This window comes from Galendromus occidentalis, unplaced genomic scaffold (assembly GCF_000255335.2).
Source record: "Galendromus occidentalis unplaced genomic scaffold, Mocc_1.1 scf7180000077463, whole genome shotgun sequence".
Lineage (NCBI taxonomy): Eukaryota > Metazoa > Arthropoda > Arachnida > Mesostigmata > Phytoseiidae > Galendromus > Galendromus occidentalis.
In genome coordinates this window covers 696,891-708,358 of record NW_003805451.1, presented here as the reverse complement: position 1 = coordinate 708,358, position 11,468 = coordinate 696,891, and the positions used below count along the sequence as shown (strand labels likewise).

At 48.0% G+C, this 11,468-nt stretch overlaps 2 protein-coding genes and 1 pseudogene across 2 annotated transcripts; 1 reads left to right on the top strand and 2 right to left on the bottom strand.

The window, feature by feature from the left end:
- Nucleotides 1-376: 376 nt before the first annotated feature.
- Nucleotides 377-980, bottom strand: LOC114828270 (polyprenol reductase-like). Its single transcript, XM_029111722.1, has 3 exons — nt 909-980; nt 662-758; nt 377-576 (listed from the first exon to the last, which is right to left on the bottom strand). Exons 1-3 carry the CDS (start codon nt 978-980, stop codon nt 377-379), a joined length of 369 nt encoding a protein of 122 aa, XP_028967555.1.
- A 2,520-nt stretch (nt 981-3,500) lies between these two features.
- LOC114828269 (uncharacterized) lies at nt 3,501-5,937 on the bottom strand (annotated as a pseudogene).
- Nucleotides 5,938-6,670: 733 nt separating this feature from the next.
- LOC108864373 (uncharacterized) lies at nt 6,671-7,825 on the top strand. Its single transcript, XM_018639885.1, has one exon. The coding sequence runs from the start codon at nt 6,671-6,673 to the stop codon at nt 7,823-7,825; it is 1,155 nt and encodes a 384-aa protein (XP_018495401.1).
- The last annotated feature ends 3,643 nt before the right edge of the window (nt 7,826-11,468 follow it).

Here is an 11,468-nt window from a genome sequence, read left to right as displayed (position 1 = left end):
CGGATCCGCGGATCCGATCCGCTGGAAGGCCTAGTTGGGAGTCGCGTCAGCAGCGAAATCGCGGTCTGCATATGAGAACCTCGGCATATTTACTTCCTACTGTGCTCGGTGAAACGCTTTCTAGGTCTCCGATATCTAGATTGCAAAAGCTGAAAATCGATGATCGAGAAAGTTTTCCTCTCGTGAGGGTCGTCATGATGAAGCGAGACTCATTGTTCGGATTCATTATGAGTGAGGTTCGTTATACGGAAGGTTCGTTAAACGCGGGGTTCCTTATACGCGGGATTCCTTATACGGAAGGTTCGTTATACATGGGGTTCCTTATACTCGGAACTTTAGGGTATCTCGGAGGCGCCTTAGGGCGGAACACCCGGAGTCATGATGGGAGATACTTCACCTTTCCTGTGGCGTCCTTACGGAAGTTCGCGAAGCGCTTAGTTGTGTCATGTTCCAAGTGGAAGGCCGCAGCGAAGATCAAGGTCCCGATGAGGACGTTGAAACGGAAAAGATCCGAGAATCGCAAAATTGTCGAAGAGTCGCTTCTAAGCGTCATCGAAAGGATCGAGTATTGGATTCCTGAGGAGAATAAGAACTATCGAAAGGAATGTGTTGATAGGGTCAGACTTCCCCACCGAGCTTCAACCCTCTCCGATGCTCTCACCTGTAAAGAATATGTAACCTACGGCATAATGCCTTACGTGCACCTTCGCGTCGGAGTACACGCTGACGAACATGCATTCGTAGCAACGCCGGTATACCTTTGAGCGGGAAAAATCATTATTCATCATTGAGAGGAGCTCCGTGGAACACTTCTTTTGCGAAGAATGGAAGATGCAATCCTATCGAATCGAAGAATGATTCCTAGATCACAAGGAAGGCGGCATTGGTTTGCTAGATTTCCCACAAACCTGTGGGGTCGTCAGGAGCTGAACCCACAGAGCAACGGCGAAAGGCACTGCAGAGTTCGAAAACCGAATCATTTCTCACTGGCCCTGGAATTCTGCTCTTTCGGATCTGTGGGAGGAATGAAAGACACGCCTCGATGGTGACCCGTTTAACTGGTGTGTTAGATCCACCCCCCCACACCCTCCCCGATGAGGAAACGATGCAGTAGACCCTCGTTCCAATGGACGTGAAGGGATTAGCAGAAATGGTCCGTTATCTCCGAGGATGAGTTCTGACACGGAATGGGACGTGAAAAAAATTGGTAACATAACTGAAGCCTTTCTAATGACGGCGACGCGCTGGAGGGACGCCGTTTGGAGATGTAAAATGTTTTGAGGATGCGATATGATTCGAGACAGTAACTTGATAAAAGATTATGAAAAGTTATGTATACAATCCGAGAACATGAATGAGGGATCCGCCCTTTTTGTCCTTCTAGTGTCTCATTCCTCGGGTGATCGAGGTGAATGCAATGGTCGAAGAACGGGCTGGTACAGGGCAGGGCAGATTTCCGATCCTGGAGCTCAGGTCGCATTGAATAAGACGACACCGGATCGATACATGGCCCTTTGGAGAGGGCTGAGGGAGACCATGCACGGAACTCGTCTTCTGATACCGTGTAGTCCTCTTACCAGGCCATCCGTGCAATGTAAGAAACCGCTTCGGCGGGGCGATATGCGAGCTATCGATTCACTCCAGCAGGAATCGGTCTGGCTGACAGAAACAATCATACCAATTGTCCGATCGAGAGTCTCACAAAGCCCAAGCTTCGCTTTCCGACTCTCACCGGCAGCCGATCGAACTGTCGACGCCTCGATGCACATTCTTAGCTCTCAAAACCAGTCAGCCAGCCTGCCTGGATACCCTCCATCCAGTCCATCGGCCAGCGAACTGAATGCGGCGGAATCACAGACGAGACTCAGTTGATCCGGCGAGCAGGCCAGCTTGAACTCTCGAAACCCAATGAGGGCTGCGAAGATCGAAAGATCGGTGGATCAGCTTCGCCAATGAGGACTGGAAGAACATGGTTGATGCTGAAATATGGGGTTCCCGAACTCTACTCTTTCTTGTTCGTCAGGAACCTCCGAGCCATGCTCCTCACGGAAATTCTCATCAGTTGAGTTGATTGATGAAAGTTTTTCGGGGACTCCTCAGTACGGATGCTCCTGCAGCGACCCCGACAGCAGAACACGCTCAAAACTTGGCTTGATTCCCAACTCTGGTGGATCCGAGTCGAATAATATCTTCCAGCAAAAAGGGAAATTTCTCGGCCTCAGGAACAAGGGGCAGCCCTCCTTTTTCGCGATCAAATGGTTCCGAGGCCTTCGGAGGAGAGGGAGGAGGCATCGACATCGAGAGTGCTCTCCGGAAAGGTCGGATTTCAGAAATATGCCCAACCAATATTTCTGACATGATCACCCTCCTCACGCCTGTCAGTGGAGGACGTCCTTTGTGCGTCCAATCCTTTCCACACACGACAGATCTACAGGGTAGACCAGGCGAGCAGGGACCCGGCTTCAAAGTACGATTGCCGGGAAACGTATTTAACGTCGGGGAAGTACCCGACCGGAGGACTCCCCATGGCACAGTCCTCGCAAAATACGAAAGAAAACGCGCAGAATAGTCTCGGTAGTCGGGGCGAATGAACCTCCGACTTGACCTCGACGGAAGCGCGACGGCCGATCTCGTGGAATGTGCGGACTCGGGGACCGGAATTTCCATGGACTGCCCGGCCGCGTTAAGACTCCGATCAAAGATCATTGTTTCCACTTCACACGCGGAATCAAACGCACAGATTGAAGGGAACATGCCGATGAGCTTTGTCCATTAAAGCTTTCGCCCTAGTTATTCAAGTCGTTGCTCTGGAATCGGGAACTGACCCGCTTGGACTTGACCCGTCCACAGTGTGTCCACACGGACCCATATTCTAACGCTCTCCTGTGTCCAACCCTTTCCCGCGACTCGCTACGTCCTACCCACCTAAGGACAATGGAACTCGGCCAGCAAAGGAGGAGCCCAAGAGTGACTCTAGCCTCCCGTGTAATTATTCTAGTCGGAGTATCGATGGTACTAGACGAATATTAGCATTTGGCGGTGGCGCCATGTATCGCGAGGAACCACCTGGACGGAGAGGGGGAATACGGCAGTCGAGAGCGAGAAAAAAACAGCAGGTAGTCCTAAAGTACTACCGGAAGGATGGCGTGAAAACGTCACAAATATCTGTTTTTCCGAGATATTTGTCACGGTCGATGACATCGATTAACTCATTGCGGAATGGTACATAGAGTGTGACCATTTCGCGCTTATAATTATCGGTGTCCTCTTTGTCGTAATTCCGATATCTTATAATTTTCCATGTTTCACGTCGTCTGTAGTTATTCTGATGGCCGACCCTCCCATGAATGCTCCCATTATCTTCCCCATCACATATCATATCCTCGGTCTCGACATCATCTCGATCTATGTTACCCTCAGAAATATTCTGATTCTTGGTTGGCGAATACCATGCTGTGAGTTGGGTGAAATTGACCGCACCAAGGGACTCTGGTCGTTCTTCATATTTCTGTATAATCGATTTGGTCCATATGTCGGTGCAGTCTCCAGGTAAATTTTCGGCATCCATGATTGACTTCCGTTTCCATGCCTTGTATCTCTCGTGAGGCCACATCGTTAGAATCATGACTGTGGCTCGCGACTCGCGATGCCCAGCTCATACGCTGGCGCAAAAGATACCAAGCCGCCTCTTGCGCAGACATTTCTACACTATTCAAAACTTTCAGACCAACTTTGGTCATCAGCTGTGTCTGATCGTATTCAGGGTTTGCCTCATGGATCGATGTGAGCTCCCGGTGTAGGTGACTTATACCTCGATTCGACTTGTTAACATAATCTACGACGTAAGCGGCACAGGAGTGTGGATCGGGGATTATCTGGAGATCCATGTTCGAGTTCAATACCGATGAAATCCATGGGTTAAATGTATTCACAAAAATCTGCGTCATGTCTCTTTTGAATAGCAATGTTGGCCGTTTCAAACTTGATCTCATCAAATCCAGATAACGCTGATGATCACAATCTATGTCGCTAAGGAAATCCTGAATTGAATCATAAGCTTTCGCTTCCAATTTTGTTTTCGCACCACTCACTTGTTTTGCGAGGAGCTTCCTTCGCTCGTCATCTTTACTCAATGGCAGCAAAACCCTTGTTTTGTACATCGGTCAATATGGAACATTGAAGCGGCAGTGTTGCTCACCTCTTTTCGTGCAAGTGAATTTGTGCGCGTGGGTTTGATTCTTTATCACTGTTGGGTCACTCATGTCTGCCTTTTCCACGCTGCATAGATCGCTAATCATCTTCACCGTATTCGGCATAGAATAGGACATTTCCTCGGCCGGATCATTCTCTAACCAAAGAAGGATGTGCGCATGGGGACTACCACGATGCTGAAACTCTATACGAAGGAAGTACTCGATGACACGATATTCCCCGAACGGATTATATGTCTTTTTGGCACTGATAATCGTCATGATTGCGTTCACCAACTTGTGGAAATCAATTGCGCAGGTGACCGGATCTTCAGCCACTAGATGAGCTCGCTTACCTTTGTCGAGCTTTTCGAAAACATCCTCCATCTCGTGTATCTCGATATATTTGTATTCTTCGGAAAGACCGTGAAGAATACGCAACAGATTCGGCCAATGTGTTTCGTTCGCACTAATGGTGAGGAACGCCGTCGGTTTACCAAGTTGACGGATCATCATGTCTTTCTTCGGGGCAGCTCAATACTGTACAGAATTGGGAATCGTTTTTAGAAAAGCCTGATTCGTATCAATCAATCGTTCCACAAATTCTCTATTCTCTATCATTTCCCGTGTTATCCTTTCGGTTGTCCTCAAACAGCGATACATGTTTTGAATACCGTCTCGGACCCGAAGGCGGAGAATTTTCATGGCCATGTAGAGCACATGCTGAGGCGTCGCTCCGCGACGGTCCCTCCGTCGACATGCACATAGTGTATGCACTGGAACGCGCCCCGTTATTCGCATTGATTTGACGGGCGATGCCGAAGTATATGCCGGGCAATGATAACTCCTCGGCGAACTTATCGAAAGTGAGGCTTTCAGGCGTACGATCCTGACCAGGAGCAATATCCAAGCATTGTTCCTCGTTCCACATTAGTGTCTGCTGCCTCACTGTAATCAACTCCGACTCTGGTACGTCGCTTATATTCATGGACTCGATAGCATCCAACGAAACATCTTCGAGTCCTGTGTCCGGGAAAGTGCTCTTGAAAACCGACCAATCGATCGATATATTGTAATGCTTGTACAGAGGTTGCTGCACGAGATAATTCAGCCATATGCCGACGGTGGATTTCTTCACGAAACCGCTGATGTAAGAAGACTTATGAATGATGTTTTTCTTCAAATTGACGTTGAACGCATAGTCATCATCAAGAGACCGCGGCAAACACCGCATCATAGTATCGACATCGACCGGCACATTGGTAATCTGACCAACAATGCCATAAGAGCCTTCGTGGCGAAGGCGACGAATCTGCATGAAAAGGATACGCGGAGAAATGAGTCTTTCGGTGATTGGGTCGAGTTTAGGTAGATTCGTGGGAACATCAGGGCACGTATACCCGTTACTCTTACTCATGGAAGGAACCTTATTAGTTCGACAAACCTTCAAACAATTGGAGCATAATCTGAACTTCCTCCTCACATGGTCTGGGAAGATGTCTTACACAAACATCGCTATCTGTGGGGATGCCGTCTTCAAGTCGCGCTCGAACCATAAACGATCGCATACGTCGCAAGTATGACCGAACTCATTGTCCATGGATGTACTTTTGAAACGAGCAGTGGCGCGTTGCCATAGTTGAGAGAATTTAGGATCTCTCGTGAATGCTACATCGTCGTCGGGGAGGTCCCGGGTTCGATCCCCGAGACTGGCCGTTACTGTTCCTCGGAAACTTGAGGTCCCCATTTAAGAAGCAAGGCGTAGGTATAAGTCAGAGTTTGCATGAGGAAGCAATAACGTCTGCGCTTGTACTCTCCCCCGCCTCTGCTGCGGTAGTAGCGGGAAATACCTAGTATAATAATATAAATATTCCGAAATGCATGAATGATATCAATGGAACGCCCATAAATTCAACACTTAAAACCTTGAATATTCATTGCTCAGGAGCTTTGTCATGAATTTTCGGAGACTTCGAGGAGTGATTCGTAATGCAGAATGGACGTCCCCTGAGAAGGCGAGGGGAATTATTGATGTTCTCCCTGTGAGATTGCATGAAGACACCGAAGTTAACCCTCGAAAAATTACCAAGATGAATGTGTCAGAAATTCGTTCAGCAAAAAGCAAGCCACTTTTGTAGTCAATGACTATATATTTGCAATAGATAAGCGGGTCGATCAGAAAATTTACTGCCGTTGCATCCGTAAAAAGCAGGAGGGCTGCTCAGCCCGAGCATTGATTGCTAGGGTACGTCAGAATCTTAAAATATCCCTTGATCATGATTTCATTTTGGACCCACCTATTTCGTGATCTCATCATGTAGCCAATTCTATATATCATCGCATGGTAGCCGGTTTATTTTGCTTGCTGGGAACCGGATCTTACCGTCCTACGGCAAAACGGCATTCACTGCCACCCACCCGAGCACGCCAGTCTCATCAATCGGAGAGCTTGCGCAGAAATGAAAAAAACTGTGCGAACCATGCCAGAAAAGAGTCTGCGAGAAGCGTATTCCGATGCCTTAGTGACAACAGTGAATACATTGCGGGACGACCACGATGAAGAAGAAATTGGAGCAGCGATACCGAGCTACGATAATGTTCGAAGTATTATACAGCGAGTTCGCACCGAAGTGAGGCAACCTTCACCGACAACACGTCAAGAGATTCACCTCGAAAATCAGTGGACCAGAACACTCACAGGAGCCACATTCTTACTCTTCGACGATGGTGACGAGGATCGAATTTTGGGATTCAGCACAAATGACCTCATGATATCGCTCTGCAATGCATCCACCATCTTCAAGGACGGCACTTTCAGAGTCGTCCCGAAATTGTTCACTCAGTTGTATACTTTACATGGATACTACAGAGGACAAATGATTCCCTTCGCCTGCTTCTTATTACCAGAAAAGACCGAAGAAACGTATGTCCGGATGTTCAATCTCATACGGAATCATGCGATCTCCCTCGGTAGAACCTTCAACCCTCGCGCATTTCAACTGGATTTCGAAGTTGCGACTCTAAAAGCACTGGAACAGACCTTCCCAACCGCGGATTTGAAGGGATGCTTTTTCCATTTCAGCCAATGCCATTGGCGCAAAGTCCAAGCCTTGGGACTCGTCGTCCACTACAGAGAGCCCGAAATAAGGCGTTTCATCCGATCAGCGACCGCGTTGGCCCTAGTGCCACTCGATCGTATCGACGATGCGTGGCTTGAAATAAATAGCGAATCGCCCTCTTCTGAGCATGCAGCGTACGAAAAATTGGAGGCTTTTATATCGTACATCATACAAACATGGTTGGAGAATGACAGCGTTTTCCGTCGGCATTTGTGGAATCATTATCGGAACTTCGGCGCCAGGACCACGAACCATGTTGAGGGCTGGCATCAGGCCCTTAACAGAATCGTAAAAAAACGCCATTTGAATATTTTCGAGATGATAAGCCACCTGCAGAAACAGGAAGAGAAATTTCGATTGGATATGATGAGACTGCGTATGGGACAGCCCCCGCGTCCAATAACCAAGAAACACCGGATTCTCAACGCCAGACTAATCAATTTCGTGCAAGAATTCGAGACAGGAGAGAAAAGCTTGCTTGAATACGTGCATGGAGTCGCGTACAACATCCAGTAAATGAATTGTTTGTCTCAAAGTCAGACTTCTTCAGCTGCAGAGCGTGATCGTGAAATTCATCAAGAGGATATGTTCTAGTGCGTGGATATCTTCGAGCTGTGATGCGTGATAGAGGAAGCCTAATATTCGAGAGAATATCATTATCATTGAAAATTAATCATAAACAGACTGGAATTATGTCCGAGTCAAATATATCATATACATACATGTAGCAGCATTGCATGGTCGAGGAATTCAGTCAGAGTATATGTGCAAGTCAGACATATGAAGCTGTAGTATGCGATGGAGGAATTGTGATTATCGGAAAGATGATTATCATGAATATATTGTGGTGCTAGGCGATACTAACGCCACCATCGCGGAATACTATATAAAGCCGACTTTCCTACCAATAAAGTATCATTAGCGCCCCTTCGTTATCTGACTTGCATTACCGCTACAATTTTGTGGCAGACAATGGAAGGCGACAATGCCGATGTTCAACCTTGTGCACCCCCTCCAATACCTCCACCACCGCAGTCCCTGACCATGGAAGCCCTCACAGCGTTACTGGAGAACCTCACTCCACAGAACGACCTTCCGGCGTTCGATCCCGAAAAGCCACGAAAGTGGATCAAACGATTAGAGATGGACGCGTTCATGAACAACTGGTCGGAGCAAGAACTACTTCGGTTGGCCTTTCGCACCCTGGATGACGATAGCAAGACATGGTTCATAACAGAAATGGGGACGACAGCGAACTGGAAGATTTTCAAAACTAAATTCTTCACCCGCTTTCCGAAAGGCAAGAAAATCAACCCGGCCGATTACTACAACCGAAATCGTAGATCGGACGAGAACTTTACGACATTCATTCGGAAGAAACAGGCACTCCTCGGGGAAGTAAACATTCCCTTCGTCTGGGAAGATTTCTTCGAAGAAATTCAAGAATCCTGCACATCGACAGGCTTCCGAAACTTCATTATCGCAGCAAACCCAGAAGGTTTCGAATCTCTAATGGAGGTCGCAGAGAAATACATCGAAACCGCAAAGCCGGTTGTACAGACCGCCCTAGCACAGGAAAAGAAAGATACAGAAGTACAAGGAAGACGACTGAGACCAGGAGATTGGTCGAAAGAACGAGTCAAACAAACGTCTCAAACCCGCCTTTGCTTCAGGTGCGGTCAAAGCGGGTACCTTGCAGCTACCTGCCCAAAAAACCACGAAACATTCGACTACAGTGCATTGAAAATGCCGAGAATCCGTTCGAGACACAAGTCAAGATACTCGGTGGAATGAGGACGGCAACACTCGACACGGGAGCAGACGTGAACGCAATCTCTGCGTCAATCATCGACTTCGAGGACCCAGGCATCGAGATAATCGAGCCTGATGTGGATACTCGCATCACGGACGCACAGAAGAATAGGATGAAGGTACTCGGGGCAGTAGAGCTAGATGTCGATGGTGGTCGGGAGCCATTCTTCATCATTGATAACCTCTCCAAAGACGTAATTCTGGGGAAACCATTTCTCGCTAAAACGTTCTCGTTAGTCCATGAAGAGAACATCACGAAGTCACAATCCTATTCGAACCGCAGTCTTTCTTGCAAAACTCGAGGAGGAGCGATAATTCCACCCGAAGCTGGGATGTATGTCACCGTAGAAACAGGTATCCCATCAGCAACACTCCAAACTGAAGGGATTCTCCACTGTACTCCAGGGAGACAATTCATCACTCCTCACAGCGTGGTGGAATCAGACCAAGAGGGACTATGCGGGATCATGGTAGTCAACCTCGAGAAAACGCCGATTGCTTTGAAAGCGGGCACTCCTCTGGGTCAAACGCAGCTTCTGGGCCAGATAGATTCATCCTGTCCGTCGGAAACAGGTCCTCCCACCATAAAGAAAGCGTTGCGTTTGGGTGATGAGTTGAGTGCCGATGAAAAAAGTCGATTGGAATCTCTTCTACTTGGCGAGTTCCAAGATCTCTTCGGGAAACCGAACCAGCTGTCCAGTACAAGTTCGGTGAAACATACGATTCCCACCGGCGATATACCGCTGATAACACTCCCGACCCGCAGGGTGGCTCCCGCGCAACGACAGACCATAGCCAAAGAGGTTAAAGATATGCTTGACAATGGTATCATAGAGCCTTCTACGAGTCCATGGGATTCTCCAGTGATCCTAGTCAAGAAGAAAGACGGCTCTGTACGCTTCTGTATTGATTATATGTAGAAAGCTCGATACGGTGACCAAAAGAGACGTCTATCCGTTACCCCGCATCGACGCTGCACTCGATGCACTGTCAGGTAATTCGTATTTCACGACCTTGGACCTGATGAGTGGTTATTGGCGGGTCGAAATGGACCCGAATCATAGAGAGAAGACAGCTTTTTGTACACCGGATGGTCTCTATCAGTTCAAAAGAATGCCATTTGGCTTGGCGAATGCTCCCGCAACCTTCCAGTGACTAATGGATAGAGTTATCGGGCCGATGAAGTACCAAATGGCACTCGTCTATTTAGATGATATCATCATCTACTCAAAGGACTTCGACTCACATATCTCTGACCTAAAGAAAGTCTTGTCGTCAATCCAAGCGGCGGGACTCAAGTTGAAAACCAAAAAATGCATGTTCGCTACGAGGGAAGTCGTTTATCTGGGACACAAGGTAACGCAAAACGGTATAGCGCCTAATCCGGAAAAAAACCAAGGCCAGTAGCGCCTACGACACTACCGTGTTACAGGACGTGAAAACGTCTTCTGTGTGTCTCTCTCTCTAGTCTAGATATTATTATCTATCCCTTTGGATTATCTGATCTACATATTTTCGTTGAAATAGCATTATTGCATGCACTTTAATCAATTCATCGGTGATTTCGCTTGATATCTCACCAGCCAGGCCTTCACGGTGGACTTTTTGACGAAGCCGCTCAGATGAGAGGATTTATGGATGATGCTTTTTTTTAATTGTTGAGTGATCGTCGTCCAATGATCGCGGTAAACTCTGTACCATCTTGTTGACATCAACTGGGACATTGATGACTTGACCGACAACACCGTAACAACCGTCACGACGCAAACGGCGTATTTGCATGTAAGGAGTTATTGAAGAGAGGAGTCGCTCGCTTATGGGGTCTAGCTCAGGCAAGCCTGAAGGTTTTGATGGATACCCATAGCCATTTGTCTTGCTCATCGGCGGAACTGTGTCGCGCCGACATCTGATAGAGGGATGAGGGATCGAGCCGACATCGTGTGGTATCGTCCTCCGAGAAGTGGGGGGGTCGATAGGAAACTCGCCATCGAGGAGGTGACCGTTCTCAGATCACGGAGGAACCAGAGGCGATCACAGACGTCATAAATATATATGGCCAAACTCATTCTACATGAAGATTCGCTTGAAACGGCCAGTCGTTCGAGACCATCCGATATCGTACTCTGCACCCAGTGGCGTACACAGGATTTTTCTCAAGGCCGGGCAAGATCGGGTCTCCGCATGGGGCTGAAATCCAGTATGGCGATTCGCTCCTGTACTACAGCATTACGGAGGAACCGTCTTGGAGGGGGCTATAGCCCCTTTAGCCCCCCCTCCCTGCGTACGCCCCTTTTCGCACCTCGAGTAAAATCACTTGCCTCGACGAGGTCCGTCTCACATACCTCTG

What these genes read in the sequence shown, in the direction of transcription:
- LOC114828270 (XM_029111722.1), bottom strand. Translation starts at nt 980, where the DNA reads ATGATTCGGTTTTCGAACTCTGCAGTGCCTTTCGCCGTTGCTCTGTGG. An exon ending in AGCTCCTGACGACCCCACAG is followed by an intron (nt 759 to 908) that starts GTTTGTGGGAAA and finishes TCCCGCTCAAAG; the next exon opens with GTATACCGGCGTTGCTACGA. An exon ending in AGGTTACATATTCTTTACAG is followed by an intron (nt 577 to 661) that starts GTGAGAGCATCG and finishes TATTCTCCTCAG; the next exon opens with GAATCCAATACTCGATCCTT.
- LOC108864373 (XM_018639885.1), top strand. Translation starts at nt 6,671, where the DNA reads ATGCCAGAAAAGAGTCTGCGAGAAGCGTATTCCGATGCCTTAGTGACA.